At 40.6% G+C, this 19183-nt stretch overlaps 2 protein-coding genes across 2 annotated transcripts in view; one reads left to right on the top strand and one right to left on the bottom strand.

The window, feature by feature from the left end:
• Positions 1-19183, bottom strand: part of GTF2E2 (general transcription factor IIE subunit 2) — a 149827-nt gene that overhangs the window by 94274 nt on the left and 36370 nt on the right. The gene's annotated exons all lie outside the window — the stretch shown is intronic.
• SMIM18 (small integral membrane protein 18) lies at positions 823-17733 on the top strand. Its single transcript, XM_073597555.1, has 2 exons — positions 823-1134; positions 17171-17733. Exon 2 carries the CDS (start codon positions 17197-17199, stop codon positions 17485-17487), a length of 291 nt encoding a protein of 96 aa, XP_073453656.1. The 5' UTR covers positions 823-1134; positions 17171-17196; the 3' UTR covers positions 17488-17733.

The raw sequence follows: 19183 nt of genomic DNA, 5'->3' as shown, positions 1-19183 counted from the left end.
CCAGTGTCCCTGATGGCCTCCACATCAGGATTTTGGGATGCTGGTAATTTATAAACCAGCATCACATATGCATGATATGATAGCAGTGCAACTTAAGGCTTTAGATGTACTTTGACATTTTATAATATGTTACTATACTCACTTAGAATCTAAGATGTTAAAAAAAACCTGCATTAAATATCAAAGATAAAACATATAGTGTAAATACATTTGTGCACATAGGATACTGGATAGAATGTTCATTTATTCTGGCCACTGGAATTAATGCTTACACACACGTAAAATATGCCAGTAGGCTCCTCTCTGAACGCAGTTTTTGCCCCTGGTGGCTCCTCTAAAATATAACCTGAATGCCACAAGGCCACAGTGTGGCTAAAATGAAGCAGAATTCAGAAGGCATAAAATAAATAAATACTTTTTTTTTTTTTAATTCTGTGTGCATTATTATTATTATACAGGATTTATATAGCACCAACAGTTTGTACAGCATTTTAAATATAAAGGGAGACACTTACAGTTACAATACAGTAGAGGAAGAATTAGAGGGCCCTGCTTGTTAAAGTATACAATTTAAGAGTATGAGGCCTTACACTGCTGTAGATAAAACCGTAATAAAAAGGAAAGACAATCGAGAACTAGAGTACATCTTTATCTGGTCTACAACTGTATGTCAAGGTAAATAAACATGAAAAAAATTATGTTTGAAATAATGACTACATATCACAGCTGTAATATAAATCACATAGTGATATGCAAAACCATTTAGAATTGAATTAAAAATGTTCAGTTTATTTTGTTGACAGTAAACAAATCTATTACACAGTATACATATGTAAACACAAATTAGGAATGAGAAGAATATTTCCTGAGAGGACAAAGCATCAAAAAAAAGAAAAAATTAATAAAAAGAAGAAAAAAATCCTGCACAGAAAAGCAGCAGACTCATAGCATGCTTCTCCTGTGGAGTTGCTCAGTCCTTTGGGTGGAGGGATGGGATGCTAATGAACCAGTGTAACAGTCTGCTGGCTGCATTCAGCACTGTCCAATGGCAGCCAAGCTCTGTCTCATCTACACAGTGCTGAGCAATCGACACGGAGCTGCACAACAGACTCCGGCAGCTTCTCATACAAGAAGGTAGGTTCATGGAAACCCATATCTTGCCTATGTATTTTATCAGAATACGTTGGCATCTGCAAAAAATCAACATTTTAACCTGGCTGTAATGTGTACATGCTATAGAGACCGTGACATGTAATATTTAGACTGCAGGCAGAACATGGACCCTGTCTTCCTTAGCATGGCTCACGCCCCATTCTGTCAGGCATGCAAACATTTAAACACATCCAGGCGGCTCTTTGAGTTCATCATAAATGCTACGGAGCAATAGAAAATTGATGGCTGAAGGAATCCCTTTTCGGCTCACAGCAGTCTGCCAGCATTGCTGAGCTTTTACATTTGCACATCATTTGACAGCGTTCTCTAATTACGTGTATTTTGTCTATTTAAGCTATAACTGCTTGTTGATTTTTCTGTTACATTTCACTATCTACAATTACAGACACTTCAAAATGTTTTGCAGCAAGAGTCAGAAAAATGTAACAGAAAAAAAAAATCAATAGTAGATATTGATTTAATACAATACCTCATCTGCTTGGTAGGAAGACCCAGAATTCTATTTACCCTTTGACCTTTCTTTGTACTCACAGGTCATATTTAGTTTGTATTGATGCTTTACAATTGCAAAGTCATCCCCTGGTGAATATCATGACGATTTCTCATGTTGGGGAGTAGCATTTTACTGATGCCTCCTTCTGCGTTGTCCCAGTGAGTTGGGGGGACATTAGAATCATAGGGGTAATAGAGGGATAGGAGGGGCGGAAGAGGTTCCAGGTTCAGAAGCTCCTGGAGTGTTCAAGAATTGTGAAGCTACAACCATACATGTCAGTACCTTTCAATGCTTTAGATGACCACAGTAAAAATTTGCAGAGGACTTTACTCTGAAATTACAGACCCATGTATTAAGGCTCTGACAGAAGCAGGATGTTCCCAAATTCATAAGTAAAACTAAAAATGATCACTAAATGACTTTCATGGAACTAAAGTCAAGAAAAATTGATGCTTCCACGAGAGCCTTACCACACAAAAGTGTCTTGTTTTGTGAGAGTTAGTTTTAGTTTCCTATAATAGGGCTATGTTTGTTGGAGAAATGTTCATCCAGCGTCTACATATTTGTGAGTTTGTGAATAGGTAACCTAAATCGTGTGCCGAATATAATACTGGAAACCTGAAGATCAGTGATAGGCTTTGCAATGCTGACTAAACTAGAAAATGCAGTTCCCATATACCAAGAATGAAAGTTTGCACAATATTTCATTTACACATCCAAATGCCCATAGTACTGGACAGACCAATGTTGTAAAGCCATTTTTCTGACCCGTGTAAGCCCCGCCTTCTCAAAGCTTCACTCCCTCATTTTGAAAGTGTAGCTGTAAGCAGATAGCCATCATAGCATACATGTGTGTACCAATTGTAGGATACAGTTTTTCCTAGTAGCAAATTTTAAGAGTTCGCATGTGTGCCATCTTGCATTTTTAAATACAGATATGAACATTTTATTCAACCTACAAAATGAATGTTCCCCATAAGCACACAGCAGGTTTGTTGCCCAAGATCCAGGGATACTACATACACTATACAAAATGAGATGATAGGATGCAAACCATAAAACACATATTACACAGGCCTTACTGTGTAATATTACACAGACCATACTGTGCCTGTTCAAAGGAGCACTGGTTGCATCTCACCTGGCTTGAAGGGCATCTACTGTGTATATCAAGCATTTTTGCAAAAGGAAAAAGGAAGAGGAATAGACAAATGCTGCTTTTATTGTTCATAGAAGAGAGACTGGGATGGATTCTTGTCCAAACAATTGCCCTCTCCTAGAACAATCTTTTGGCAGCCATCTGTGACTGATATCATCACCTGATCCTGCCAAGTGACTGCCATCTCATATCTACAGCCAACTTAATTTCTTATAGAGAGAGATTATCAAGATAAGGTTCCTATAGATATGGCATGATTGCTGCATATTCTGGACAATTACTGGCCAGGAAACAGTCGTTGACCTTCACAGTTACCCCTGGTTTAAGAATCATCTTCCAGGGTCAGTCTTTTGATTGCCAAAAAAAGAATAGCATAAACGTGCAAAGTAAACACTTGGTCAATAAGAGTACTTTTTGCCAATGTAAAGAATTATACACATCGAAATTACCAAAATATTTAATGTGACTTGAATGAACCAAGATATCAGTGTATGGGAAAAAGATATTGAGCTTAACAAACAGAAAATAAATTTGAGTTTTATATAGGGTATCGATTGCTCAAATAGATTATGATAGTTTGGGTTATATCGGATTGCTTGAGCACATTCAGGGTCTGAAGAACCTTAGATGATAGATTGTGTTCCAACAAGGGAGTCCAGATCTGTTTAAAATGGTCACTTGTATGGCAGCAAATTGTAAGTTTTTCAAAAGACATTCTCTGAGAGACGCTATGCTTGAATTTTGGGAAGGGTAAAATCAGGAACTTTGAGGCTTTAGCAATGGTCCTTCTTGCTACTGTAAAGATGCGTGTTGCAAATATGAATTTGTGTTTACTCTACCCATCCAGTCCTATTGCTCAATATAGCTTTGAGGTTTTTGTTTGTGATGTTTCATCCCAATACCATGAAAATTGTCTAATAAAGTTGTACCCACATTAATTTTGACCTTGTGGCAGTCACAACAGATATGACCAAATGTAACAGGAGATAAACAGTCCCTGGAAGCAATTTGGGGGATAGGCTGAGACAGTCTTTGATATACTGGTTGGGACCAAGTACTAAAGAAGTAATATGTTGCAGTTGGCATCCACAGCAGTGACATTTGCAGAACTCTTAGCTGTGAACATTCAAATGAAGATCCAGCCTTCTTCAGAGTTTGTTGCGCTATGTTCCGTTTCCCATTGTGTAGGTTGGGGGTTGCAAATATAATTAAAGTAAGAGCTCAGAATAATGAGTACGAAAAATATGTGTGATTATGTTTGGGGCATGAGAGTCTGATTTGCATTTTCGCTCAAACATGGTACGGTTGAGGAAGGGGTGGTTAGAGATCTATAAAAATATGAATGAAATGTTTAATTTGTAAATACCAAAATATTGGTTAAATAATGATTTTACCATTCTTCACTTAATTGAGAATTGTGGTTGTTACGTTTGTACCACCAGCAGATGAATTTATGAATGCAGGAGAGAATAAAAATAGGTTACCCATAAAAGCCATTCGTGGGGTGGGATCAATTTGCCTACATGTTTAGTTTGACCTTACATATTATGTGTATGGAAGGTGATAAGCCTGGCTATATGGCCTCTAGTGTTTTTAAGTAGCCATAACACTTTGTTGATCATTGTTTGGGAGAAAATATAGGCTTCCACAGATACCCAAAGAGGGTTTTCAGCAGTTGCATATAATAACAACATCAATTGGGCCACCTGTGCTGCTTAATAATTTGTTATATTTGGTAAATGTAGGTCCCTATAAATTTTGGAATTAGAGAGTTTGATCATGACTCTTGATCTAGTGGGCTCTAACTGAGCAGTTTTAGGGCTGTTTCACACTGCTGTGCTGCAGACTGGCTACAGTGCAGGAGTACCGATGGTTTTCATGCAGGTTTCCCCACAGACTATTATGTCCCACATTATTGGCACATATTCTGAAGTGCACCAAAGATACAGCATGCAAGACTTTCAGTGCACTTTCAGAAAATGCACCAAAAACATGGGGCATAGTAGAAAGTCTATGATAAACTGTGGGCCACTCAAAAACCTCAAGTACACCTGCAACAGTGTGAGAAGACCATTACGAAGTTACAAAGAGACCGCGTGATCAACCAACACCCCACATATATATATTTATATTAAATAAAAAATAAATTGCGCTAGTCAATGTATATTACGTATAGTGCTATGACATACTAAAAGTAAAAACATAATAAAGTGCAATGTGCAGAAAATGCTGAAAATAGTGAAATTGCTGAATAAATAAATAAGTCCTTCAATGTAATAAAGAAAGTCCCAAAAAAAGATGAAATGAGTGTGTATTCCACCACCAAGTGATTTGTTTGGAGTCTTCTATGGCATACCGCATGTGGTAATCAGGGACTCTTACCAGATAACATGGACCACCTATCGGTAGGATGGTCGAGCAAGCAAGCAGAATAACCTCTGCAGGGTAATAAAACTTGACCCCCCCAAGGGTGATTGTGCAGCGGGCAATCTTATTTTTATACGTTACCTGGTTTTTATCACTTGGGTAACAGCAGCAGTCCTCAATATTTTTTTGTTGCTACATTTTTCATCCGCGCAGTATATCCCCCTTTTTTCTTAAGGTATACATAAGTGCATTAGGGACTGGGTTGTGCCTAGGGAGGATATAAACATTACAGCTCAACATTAGGTGATAGGGGTGGCATGGATCTAGCAGCTGATGGCTTACCACTGGTACAACTGAGTCATAGCCCACCCAATCCACCACCAACTTCTCTCATCAGTAATAGATAAGCATGGGGGCTCCAGAGTCAAGGTCAGACAAACAGGGTGGTAGGGAATAGATAAACAGCAAGAGAAACAGTAGTAGTTAAATATCATGTAGGAATACAATATGAATGCATATCTCATCCAAACCAGAATCCGCACTGTGGAGGGTATAGTACAAGCCTGTTGAATCAAATGGGGCTATTGTGTAGAACTGCACATGGAACATGCTAATGACAAGGTAGATCACAATGCATACCCTCCCACAAGAAAAAGTGGGAGGGGGTGGTTCACAAACATGGAAATCAGGCATCCCAGTGTGGACTAAAGAGAAGCTGTGATGTAAAACAACTAAAAAGGAAGAGAAACTAAGAGCAATAAAGAAATAGCAGGTGACCTGGATATCAATTAGGCATAATACACTGCAAATTTTATAGTTCAATTCCAAAATGGTAATATGCATCATATAAAATTATATTCCACAGGAAAATGCTATTTTTAAAGTGGGATTCCGGCCAACGAAACTGTAGTTGCTGACTTTAAATAAGTACACTTACCTGTCCTGGGTGCCCCGCGATGTCGGCCGCCTGTCCCTCGGCTCTTGGGTCCCGGCACCGCCATCCTAAGGGAAACAGGCAGTGGAGCCTTTCGGCATCACTGCCAGTTTCCTACTGCGCATGCGCCAGCAGCTTAACGCTCTGAACGGCCCTGTGGTTTTTTGGGAACACACACACAGTTCCCAGAAGGCAACGGGGCTGCTCACTGAGGAACAGGACACACCGCGGAACAGGAAGAGTTATTAGGAAGAATTAACAAGACTGCCTAGCAACAAGGGTTCAGGTAAGTTTAACATTTTTTTTTTCAAATGTTTTTTTTTTTAATTTTAAGATTTTTGGTGCAATTTTTTTTTTCAGGGTGGCCCTCCACTTTAAGCAGGTGCTCCCTCGCTATCTGTGGTTATGTAAAATAAATGGTTCCTAATTTGCAATTGTGCTCATCACTGTAGCAAGTGGCCTAGCAAAAGTATTTGGCTAAAGAAGAACTGTACAGTGTAGACATGGGCTACACACATGGAGCAGGAAAGGCTGAGCAGTAGACATTGCATACAAAGGATTATAATGGTCTAAGGATGGGTCAAGAGCATAGCTAAAATTAGACACAGTCTTGGGCCTAGAAAATCCAAGAGAGAAGAACAAAAATCAAAGGCTGAAAATAAAACATCATCTGTAACTGTTTTAAAATGCCTAGATCAAGGGGCTTTGCAGTTCCATAACAGACAACAGGTCTAAACAGTAACTTTAAAGTCTAAAATAGAGCCTCAACCATGGGCAAAAAGTATCTGACCAAACGGGCTTTAAAAGGGCCCATGCAGGTAAAAAGAGGAGTAAGATAATGCACGCACATCCAAGGTTAGAACTTGCAATCTTATAAGAATCGCCTTGGAGGTTCCATTCTGCATTTCTCACAAAAGGAGCTGGTCATCCAGGACTACGTGCGGCAGGGGACCTCCTGTTTGGTGTATTATTCAAGTACACCAGAGGACTTTCAGAACTCATTGCAAGCAGGGGGAGGACTTTGAAGCAAACTTAACTCCAGCCACTGTTTGATTTTTTGTTTTAAAGGAGTATTTTATCCTCAAAGTAGCGCATGCGGACAATAGCTTTTGGAGGGCCAAGTCTTCATGTTCACTCCCAATGAATCCTGTCGAATTTGATTCACGCAACTGTTAGCTCAGGCAAGTTCATGAAACATTGCAGGACTGGCTCTGGCAGTCGTAAATTTGGCCTCTGGTTTAAATTTCCTGAATCTTCAAGTTGTGCTAATAAAGCTGCCTTTGTGGGTTTTAAGGAGTGTGATTTCTTCTCCGTGGCCTTTGAGCACTGTAGTTATGCCACTGAACCTAGAGTGCAGGGGTGTGGCTCTTCTGCCAAGCTCCTGAAACTCTGGTAAGTTGATCAGTAGGTTTCTTAGACAAGATGTTCAGAGCTCTCTGTAGCAGGTCTTCAAACCTCTACAGAAGATTGCAGTTATTGTTGCTACCAAGAGAGCTGGTAGCCAGGTCTTCACTGAAAGCTTCCAACTGTAGCTACGAGTGAAAGCAACTGGCACCATTTCGCTTGCTTCATGGGCAAAGGCCTCCTGAATGGATTTGGAGCTGGGTTTTCCTCTGTTGCGGGGTGCTCTGACAGACCATCACATACACATTCTGCTCAATTCTCCGGGCAGGTTAGCCAGCAATGATGAGATAAATGGGATTGTTGATGTTGTTTGGGTCGCAGTTTTTACTCAGGTAGAACAGCGCTTACTCGGAACACTCAGATCTGTGCATGCGCACTCCAGCATTACTACAGAACACCTCTCCCTATGTTGTGGTGACAAGGAGAGGGGAATTATTCTGTAGTCTTAGCAAAAAAAAAAAAAAAAAAACAAAACAAACAACAACAACTGGACAAGTTTAATGCCATTTTTTTCAATTTCAGTCAGGAAATGGCTGCAGTATTGTCAGAGCATAACAGGAAATTGGGAGTGGAATGCATTTTTTGCCAGAATCAGCAAGTCAGTTTTTGTAGGTAAAGGGCCCTAAAAGGCATAAAATATAGGCATACATGCATGTATTACAGAGATGGACTGCATATTTGTATTATTTTGTCCTGGCATACACTTTAACTGTTGTTTTTTTTAACCGCAGCACCAGTATATGACTGAATTCAATACTATTGTTACCTCTATAGGTTCTATCCTGTACCATTGTTTTATATTTGTTTATAGGTTTTTATTTTTTGCGCTATAAACAAAAGAAGAGTGACAAGTTTTAAAAAAAAACACAATAATTTTTACCTTTTGCGATAATAAATATCCAATTTTTTTTTCTTTAAAACAAATTTTTTCTCAGTTTAGGCTGATATGTATTCTTGTACATATTTTTGGTAAAAAAAAAAAAAAAAAAAATCGCAATAAGCGTATATAGATTGGTTTGCGCAAAAGTTATAGTGTCTACAAAACAGGGGATAGTTTTATAACATTTTTATTTTTTTTTATTTTTTTACTAGTAATGGCGGCGATCTGCGATTTTTATTGTGACTGTGATATTGCGGCGGACACATCGGACACTTTTGACACATATTTGGGACTATTCACATTTATACAGCGATCCGTGCTAAAAAAATGCATTGATTACTGTATAAATGTGACAGGCAGTGAAGGGGTTAACACTGGGTGGTGATGGAGGGGTTAACTGTGTTGCTAGGGGAGTGATTCTAACTGTAGGGGGCGGGGACTCACTAGGGGAGGAGACCGATCGGTGTTCCCCTGTACTGGGAACACACCATCCGTCTCCTCTCCTCTGACAGGACCGTGGATCTGTGTGTTTACACACACAGATCCACGGTCCTGCTGTGTTGCCGGTAATCGCGGGTGCCCGGCAGACATCGCGGCCGCCGGGCACGCGCACTGGGTGCTTAGTGACACGGCGCGCTCGCGATCGCCGCCGGCGGCGGCGGCGCGCGCGCCCCCTGGTGGCCTAAGAAAGCGAGGACGTCATATGACGTCCGCCCGCAACGAGAGCTGCGCCGCCTGGCCGTCAATTGACGGCCAGGGGTCGGCAGGCGGTTAAAGATGCAGCAAGTAGGATTTTTTTTTTTTACCGCAACGCACCAAAAAGGCACTGGCGTGGATTGACCCTAGAGTTAGTGTTGCGATGAGATGGTTTAAAAAAAAACAAAAAAAAACAAAGTCCAGTAATTGAGTACCAAAGCTTCTTTTAGGCACATATTATTATTATTATTACTATTATACAGAATTTATATAACGCCAACAGTTTATGCAGCGTTTACGTTAGGGAGGACAGTACAAGTACAATACAATTCAATACAGGAGGAATCAGAGGGCCCTGCTCGTTAGAGCATACAATCTAGGAAGGAGGGTCAAGTTATTCAAAAGGGTAATAGCTGTAAGGGATGAGCTAATGGAGAAAATAGTGCAGTTGTTAGATGGAGGCAGGTTAGGCTTCTCTGAAGAGGAACGTTTTCAGGGATTTCTTAAATGTGGATAAATTTGGAGACAGTCTGACAGATTGAGGTAGGGAATTCCAGAGGATGGGCGAGGCTCGGGAGAAGTCCTGGAGGCGGATATGGGAGGAGGTGATGAGGGAGCTAGAGAGCAGGAGGTTCTGGGAGGAACGGAGAGGGCGATTAGGTTGGTATTTTGAGACTAGGCTAGTGATGTAGCTGGGGGCAGAGTTGTGGATGGCTTTGTAACTTATTGTTAGTATTTTTAATTTAATTCATTGGCGAGTGGTAGCCAATGGAGGGATTGGCAGAGAGGGGTAGCAGACACTGATCGGTTTGTAAGGTGGATGAGTCTGGCAGCAGCATTCATGATGGACTGAAGGGGGGAATAGTCTTTTTAAAGGTAAGCCAATGAGGAGGGAGTTGCAGTAGTTGAGGCGAGAGATAACCAGGGAGTGAATCAGGAGCTTTGTGGTTTCATGGGTTAGAAAGGGACGTAGTTTAGAGATGTTGCGGAGGTTGAGGCGGCAAGCTTTGGAAAGTGATTTGGATGTGGGGCCGAAAGGAGAGTTCAGAATCCAGGATAACACCTAGTACCCCGACATGTGGGGACGGGTGGATGGTTGTGCCATTGCTCTTGACAGACAAGTCAGGGGAAGAGGCACGTGAGGGAGGAAATATTATAAGCTCGGTTTTGGACAAGTTGAGTTTGAGGAAGTGGTGTGACATCCATACAGATGTCGGTTAGTAAGTTAGTGATGCGTGAGGAGACTGATGGAGTGAGTTGAGGGGTGGAGAGATAGATTTGTGGTTCGTCAGCGTAGAAATGATATTGAGGTCCAAGAACAGAACCTTGGGGGACCCCGACAGAGAAGGGAAGAAGAGTGGAGGAAGTAGAATTGTAAGTGACACTGAAGGTGCGTTGGGATAGGTAGGATGAGAGCCACTGAAGAGCACAGTCACGGAGACCGAGGGAGTAAAGTTTTTTGAGGAGGAGGGGGTGGTCACCGTGTCAAAGGCAGCTGAAAGATCCAGAAGTAGGAGTACAGAATAGTGTCCGTTGGTTTTTGCAGTTAGTAGGTCATTTGTGAGTTTTAAAAGAGCAGTTTATGTGGAGTGTTGAGGGCGAAATCCAGATTGAAGGGGATCAAGAAGGTTGTTTTTAATGAGGTGGTCACTCAGTTGGTTGTAAACCAAGCGTTCAAGGAGTTTAGAGGAAAAGGGGAGCAAGGAGATAGGGCGTAGGTTAAGGTTGGTAGGATCCAAGGACGGCTTTTTAAGTATGGGGTTGACCAGTGCATGTTTTAGAGCATTGGGGAAGACACCAGAGGTGAGGGAGAGATTGAAGGTGTGGGTTATAGAGTGTAGGATGGAGTCAGAGGGCGACCATAGCATATGAGAGGGAATAGGGTCCAGGGGACAGGTGGTTAGGTGGGCGATAGAAAGGAGTTTAGCAACTTCGTCTGTGATAGCAGATTTGAATAGGGGGAGTGTCAGTTGTACCTGTTGACATGGGGTCTTAGCTGGGGGAGATACCTGTAGAGTGGAGATTTCATCGCGGATTGTATCAATCTTGTTTTTGATACATATGACCTGCTTTTGCAACTGATCCACAATAGACCAACCGAGCAACTAGCCAATATCAGTTATGAATATATTTTAAAATAAATAAAAACACCCCTATTTAAAAGCTGAACTACAGGGAAAATGTAAAAACAGTACAAACAATTGGCAACTGTCCCAAACCATAACACGCCTTAACAGCAAAGAGCACATAGAAGGGCAACGCATTTCAAACAGAGAGACATTCCCAGCTCAACTTACCAACTAGCCTGCAACAAACCAAATTGTCCTGTTTAACAATTCACGTTAAAAACAGGGGTTTAGTTTGCACATATTTGCAAATACATGCGTAAGCTGCAGCTTACACATGTATTTGCAAATGTGTATAAACTAAACCCCTGTTTTTAATGTGAACTGTTAGATGGGACAATTTGGTTTGTTGCAGGCTGGTTGGCAAGTTGAGCTGGGAATTTCTCCTTAAAAAAAAAAAAAAAAAAAAAAAAAAAAAAACTACCCTTGCAATGGGGCTCCCCCCACACTGCAAAGTTTAACTATTCATTTATTGCCCAGAGAACCAATAAAAAGCACACACACACACTTTATCCCTGACCCCCCCTTTTTCCCCTGAAAGACAGTACTTCTTTAATGCTCTAGGTTGTGGGGGAGCCCTCGGCATCCTCAAAGTTTAATGTCCCAAGAGTTCTCGATTTAAAACATGTAGTGCTTCTAAAGCCATCCGCTTGTTAAATAGTAGCACACTCAAGTACATAAACTGCATAAAAGAAGAAAGGGGGACCTACTTCTAATATATAACTATGCCATTCGGAACGATACCATGAAATATCTTTGTTTAAGATTTTTTACTTTCAATCGTTTTTATTGAGAAATTTGAAACTGTTGGCAGCTGAAGCTGCTGCCTGTTATCTTCCTGGATTTACACAGACGCACAGAGGCACACCTCCAGCCCTCTTATGACTCCCTCCCTTCTTGGCAAACGCTCATGAAAGAGAGCGCTGTGCATGATGTCATAAGCCTAGGCTTTTTAACAGACAAGAAACAGAAAGTGGGCTGAACAAGGTGTTTACTGGCAGTTGTACTATCCCAATTTAAAACAAGGGCAAAAGATTTAATAGATGGAAAGTTGAAAAAAATGACTGAAGGTCCCTTTTAAAGTTGAAATCCTGTTTTTTTTGTTTTGTTTTTTGTTAAAAAATCATTTGGTTATCGGTGTCCTGTGATTTGCGTGGAATGGAGTACACCAAGTATAGAAAGCATTGTTATAGTTTTCTAGTACAATTCTCATGCAAATTTTATGTCAAAGTCATTTAAAAATTGATCATCCTTTTCTTGCATTTATCCTTATGTGAAATGAAACCATCTCTAAATGTTCTTCCAGTAAATTCAGTGATGGGTTTCTGAATGAAGATAACAGCCCTATTAATGCTGCCCTACATAAAGATGTAAAAAGCAGTATCAAAACACAGCAGCATGTTTTCAGAGAACCTGTACTTGGAAAAACATAAGGCTACTAACACAGGTGCATGCATTACTAAATTAATTATTAGGGCTTTGCAATCCATCTCAGAGGATAATGCGAAGTTCAACTACATATTGTTCAACAAGAAGTTGCTGTCAGGCACAAATTCCTGTATTAGCAGAAAAATAAATGACATGGTACAGTAATCTTTAAAAAGGTCATGCAATCCTACTCAGTGCATGCATACATTATTGAAAGCCAGCTTGATTTTCAAGAATGTACTGAATGCTACTTGCCACTCAATAACCGAGAAGACACATTAATGGATGATTATGTATACTTAATTAGCTAAATCAATAGTCATATACTGTACTAAATAAAGGAAACTTAAAAACAAAACAAACAATCTATAGACATTTTTTAATTATGCAGAAGGTGATCCCCAAACAATATTATCCTTTTAAATAGAAAAATTGAATCATGTGTGGCTTACAGTTGTGCTCACAAATTTACATCGCCTGGCAGATTTTATGATTTCTTAGCTATTTTTCAGGGAATATGAATAATAACACACAAACTTTTTTCACTCATGGTTAGTGTTTGGCTGAAGCCATTTATTTTCAATCAACTGTGTTTACTCTTTTTAAATCATAATCACAACAGAAACTACCCAAATGACCCTGATCAAAAGTTTACACACCCCAGTTCTGAATACCGTGTATTGCCCCCTTTAACATCAATGACAGCTTGAACTCTTTTGTGGATGAGGCTCTTTATCTTCTCAGAAGGTAAAACTGCCCATTCCTCTTGGCAAAATGCCTCCAGTTCCTGTAAATTTTTGGGCTGTCTTGAATGACCTTTGAGATTACCGCAGAGTGGCTCAATGATATTGAGATGGCTACTCCAGAACCTTAACTTTAATCTGCTGTAGCCAATGACAGGTCGATTTGGCCTTGTGTTTTGGATCATTGTCATGTTGGAATGTTAAAGTACGTCCCATGCGCAGCTTCCTGGCTGATGAATGCAAATGTTCCTCCAGTATTTTTTGATAACGTACTGCATTCATCTTGCCATCAATTTTGACCAAATTTTCTGTGCCTTTGTAGCTCACACATCCCCAAAACATCAGTGAACCACCTCCGTGTTTCACAATAGTAATGGTGTACCTTTCATCATAGGCCTTGGTGACTCCTACAAATGAAGCGTTTATAGTTGTGGCCAAAAAGCTCAATTTTGGTCTCATCACTCCAAATAACTTTGTGCCAGAAGGTTTGAGGCTTGTCTCTGTGCTATTTGGCGTATTACAAGCGGGATTGCTTTGTGGCATTTGCGTAGTAATGGCTTTCTTCTGGCGACTTGACCGTGTAGCCCATCTTTCTTCAAGTGGCTCCTTATTGTGTATCTTGAAATTGCCACACCACATGATTTCAGAGAGACTTGTATTTGACCTGAAGTTATTTGTGGGTTTTTCTTTGCATCCCGAACAATTTACCTTGCAGTAGTGGCTGAAATTTTATAGTTGGTCTACCTGACCGTGGTTTGGTTTCAAAAGAACTCCTAAATTTTCCACTTCTTGATTAGAGTTTGAACACTGCTGATTGGCACTCAATTCCTTGGATATCTTTTTATATCCCTTTCCTGTTTTATACAGTTCAGCTACCTTTTCCCGCAGATCCTTTGACAATTCCTTTGATTTCCCCATGACTCAGAATTCAGAAACAGTCAGTGCAGCAATGAATGAAAGATGGAAGGGTCTGTCAGGAGTCCAGAAACTCACTGACCTTTAAAATACACACACACACACACTACAGGCAAACAGATCACAGGTGATGGTTACCTTTAATAGCCATTCGAACCCCTTTGTGTCAACTTGTGTGCATGTTATCAGGCCAAAATCACCAGGGTATTTAAAACTTTTGATCAGGTAATTTGGGTAGTTTGTTGCGATTACGATTTAAAAAAAGTAAACACAGTTGATTGATAATAAATGGCTTCAGCCAAACACTAACCATGAGTGAAAGAAATGTTTTTGTGTTATTATTCATATTCTCTGAAAAATTCTGCCAGGGTATGTATAACTTATGAGCACAACTGTAAAATGGTTTAAAAAACTTTTCTTGTGAACTGGATGCTAACTAGAAATATAGGTTTTCAAATGCCTTGTCTCGTTTTACATTTGTGTAATATGAACATACAGTCTGGCTAGTGTCACTGTATCAATGTAAACTCCAACCAAGATTTGGACAGGACATTTGGACAGGCACAGAAAGAATACTGGGCCTTTTTTTCCGCAGAAATCTTAAGCTAGGTCCAATTAAGTCAGAAGCCAAACAACCATATCTGTATGTTTTTAAGTAAGGCCCCTTTCACACGGCTGTTCCGAGCAGGTATACCTGTCAGTTTTTCAGAAGGTCCATGCATTCCTATAAACAGGTGGGACTTGTGTCCGTTTACACCTGCCTACCTCTGGTACTGATCGGGTCTGCTATATAAAACAGAAGGGGGCTCCGTCCTCTTCTGTTTTGATGAGGCAGATCAGGTGTAAAAACGGACAGCGGAGTCCATTTACTCCCAGCTGCCCATAGATCAGAGCAGGATCCGTCAGTGTTCACTCTGCAGAAACTGAGAGGATGGGTATGTGTCATCAGCCCGCTCTGCTATGATCTATTGGAGATCAACACACAGATCCTCTGCTAATCAGAACAGAATCTGCTCCGTGAGAAAAGGGCCTGGAGGAAGTCCACCACAAAAAAAAAAATAAAGTATAAACGTCATGTATTCCTATTTCTTAAATTGCTTGCAGGTAGTCTTATTGCAGAAGTGATTCTGTAGGTCTCTTCTACCATAAAGCTTGTCTTGCTTGCATGCAATTTTCTTCTGATTGCACACTACGCCATGCTCAGTGTATGATCTCAGAAGGCCTTGGGTGCCAGAATAAAATTACCTATCTTGTGCAAGAACTGCATCATCCTGGGCTAGCAATCAAGATGGCAAAAGATGCTGCACGCAGAAAGGACTGGGACAAGAGGGAGACACTTTCTCAGGCAAGGGTGCCATAATTATTCAAGTATGTTGAGTATACTTGATAACTATGGCAAAAGCCCACCATGATGCAAAGAATTGCACAGTAGCAATTAGGATTTTGCTGCCATTCATTGTGACCTCTGAAATAAAAGATTTGCCTTTCATTATTACAGACCATTCTAAAGATCTAGACCTCTCCACAATTCATTTTACAGGGAACTGGGCACATATTCAAGTGCAGAAATAGCTTGTTAATTGGCTACTGCAATCAACACAATACAGCTTTATTTATCCGGGTCTGGTGGCTGTTCATTCTGTTCACTGGGAATGCTCGCCAAGATTACTATAGTTTCCATTCATACTTCACTGCCATATAGAGTTGAATTTTCTCATTTTACTACCTTAAATGAGCTCAAAATCAGCAGCAATTTACAGTGAACCTGCGTTTCATCCATATTCTGTAAAATAACAGATGCGCTTTACAGAAAAGGCCAAACACAGTCATTACTTACATTTTCTGTTCTCATCCGTTGCCCTAATCTGCTTAAAGACCCTGTGTAAGTTTAGAACCAGTGACTAAGAAATGTACAAAACAAGGTGGGTGCTACAACCCGTTACAACACTTAGAAACTAAGTACTTAATTGTGAGGTGGAAAGGGCAGTGTCAAAAGCTCCATCTTACCAGGAAGTTCCAAGTCTAATACCTGAGTGGGGCACAAGGGGAGCAAAGGGAAGGTAAGCACAGATGGCTTGTTGTCTCTCCTGTCCAGCAAATGTTTCTTTGCCAGAATTATGAGGTAATGGCTGCATAACATTTTCCATCATACCTAAACGTTCCAGGTAATTCTCAGGTTGGTAGTTGTTTGGGGCAGGAGAGGGGCAAGGCAAGAACAGGTGGCTTACAGTCCCTCCTGTACATCAAACAAGTTTATTTTTCTAGTATAAGAAAATACAGATCCACTTTAATTTCCAATACACACGAGCTGGTTCATTGTCAATATATATGGCATAACTAAATGACTTTATGGAACCTTAGTTCCACTCAATAGAGCATCAGCTGTAGTTTACAGTGGTTTGCCCACATGTGGTCTCAAGAAATAAAGCACACATAAACAGAGGTGAGGAAATCTTTTTTAGGTTAACTGCCAATTAAAAAGAAACTATGGCCTTTTTTACCTATAACTCTGATTACAGAGATGTGCATGTGACTTGGTATTTTTGCACATATGTTTGTTTCTGCCATAATCTGTGTCTATCTGCATCTACTAATATACCTCTTTAGGTAAGGTATTGAAGCTGTTAAATTAAATTAATGTTAATTTTTCCTACTTTATTAACATGCTTTGTTTAAAAAAAATAAAAAGGAGGTAGTAAAGAAACGCATTTCAATTTAACTGTACAGTATTTGGGGTTTGTAACCAAGCAAAAAACAGTACAGAAAGTGACCTTGGTCATATTCAGCCCAAATGTCATGTACAAAAACTGTATAACCGTATTCAACGGAAACGTTTTATTTTTTTCTTTCAGTTGTTCTTTGGGGCGCCTGCACCAAGATGTCATCTCTTGGTTCCTGGAAGAATGAGACAACCTCGATCCTGCAGCAGGTTGGATTCCAGGTTCAGAAAATCTACCCATTCCATGATGGCTGGAACACTGCCTGTTTTGTAATCCTGGTCTTGTTTATCCTGACTGTTCTATCTCTGGTCCTCCTGGCGTTCCTCTATGAAATGCTGGACTGCTGTTGCTGTGCCAAACACAAAACAGTAAAAGACCTAGAGAATGAGCCAAACCCAGTCAGAGCTCTAATGAGCAGCATGAAAAAGCGGAAAACTGAAGTGGTGTAGCATCACAAATGGCAACGACTATGCCTGTCACACCTTTTAGAGGACAATCCGCAAGCAGATGTTGCCCTGCTTGCGCAAGCACATTCTTCCTCATGGGTCACGTATACTTTTTTCCCCTCTCTTCAAATGTGAATTATTTGAACATCTGTTTTACCATTGACTTTTCCTAAAATTGTGACAAGCAAATTATCACAGTGGGCCATAATACATCCTATTGTTATGATTAAAACATGTTTGGGCAGATAACAGTGTACATAATCTTGTCTCTTTAAAAAACAAAAAAAACACACGCGCTAATAGGTTTACACATGGCTGTCTAAAAAGCTAAATATTCCTGCTGTATTCTTTTGGTCCATGTTGTGCCCTCTCTACCTTGAAACACAAGAAAACAAGTTTGTTCAAAAAGAGACCAGGAATCCACTCATTTTTCAATCAGACTTTGCTTACCAGAAATCTTGCAGAAATAAGTATTTCACCTGGGATAGGCAGACACCACCTGTTTACCTGCATTTAAACGTGTCAGGCAATGCTAAAAAGCTCCTCTCGTGAACATGACTTTGGTGGGGGGGGGGGGGCCTCTAAACTCCTGTAAACACCTGTGCGTGCATGGACATATAGGCCAACATGCAGGGGCATTTAGAGGCAGATATAAAAAAAAGACTAAATACCTGTAAAAGCGGCGTAGGCACGAGGCATTAAAGTGGATGTAAACCCACTTTCTAAACTACTGCCATAGTGGTCATCTATAAGGATATACATGCCTCCTACATGTATCCTTTCCTGACAAAATATCTCCCCTCTGTCTGTTACGAGACCCGAAAAACTGCAGATTCTGTGGGTGGGTTTGTTGTCTGGAGCTCGGTGGGTGGAGTCGTGATGTCAGTAGACTCCCCACCCACCTCTACACTCCCCTTGGCCAGGCAATGATATGTCTTACACTGAACTCCTGCTGGAGTGGATTATGCCCCATGATCACCAACATCAGGTCAAAACCCAGGAAAGTCACCACATGACTTCAGCATGCCCAATCATGCTGAGGTGTGGCGCAGCCAATCCTGGGAGAGCTGGAGAAGAAAGGAGGGGATCTGAAGTACGCAGAATGCCTCGCACACATTCCTGCATGAGATATGTAAATCACCTTTCACTCACAGCAAGGGGGAGAAACAGACATCTATTTCTCTGTCTGACCATTTTTATCTCACTGGAAAAAAAAAAAATTATAAGAGGACTGCTCAGAGCTGGATTAACTCTTCGTGGTAAGACTGGGCACAGATGACATGAAATCCTTTACTGTACAAGGTGCAAGCCTTAATTAAAAAAAAAAATTGGGTTTAAATCCACTTTAAATCACCAGAACCAAATGGTGGAAATGGGAATCAAACAACAACTTTATTTTTTTTATACAAAATTCCACCACCCACAGTGAATGGATTTGAGTGGGGCTATACTCCCCTATCTGTAGTGGATTTAATTCTATGCAGGATGCAGAACGAGGTGCAGGTGAGGCCAGCACAGAGAAGATTAGGTCAGGGGGCGAGTCAAGGTGAGCTTGGTGGATTTTGTATAAGGCCAGGTTCACACTTGTAAGACAAACACTCCGACATTGGGAGCTCATGTCGCATGAAAAAAATCAATGTTTCCCTATGGCAGCTGTCTTAACTGGCCCAACTCAAGTCGGTCCAACTTTGAAAATGCT

The sequence above is a fragment of the Aquarana catesbeiana genome, linkage group LG01 (assembly GCF_042186555.1).
Source record: "Aquarana catesbeiana isolate 2022-GZ linkage group LG01, ASM4218655v1, whole genome shotgun sequence".
Lineage (NCBI taxonomy): Eukaryota > Metazoa > Chordata > Amphibia > Anura > Ranidae > Aquarana > Aquarana catesbeiana.
The sequence above is the reverse complement of the archived record's forward strand: the minus strand, read 5'-3'. Positions and strand labels throughout refer to the sequence as shown.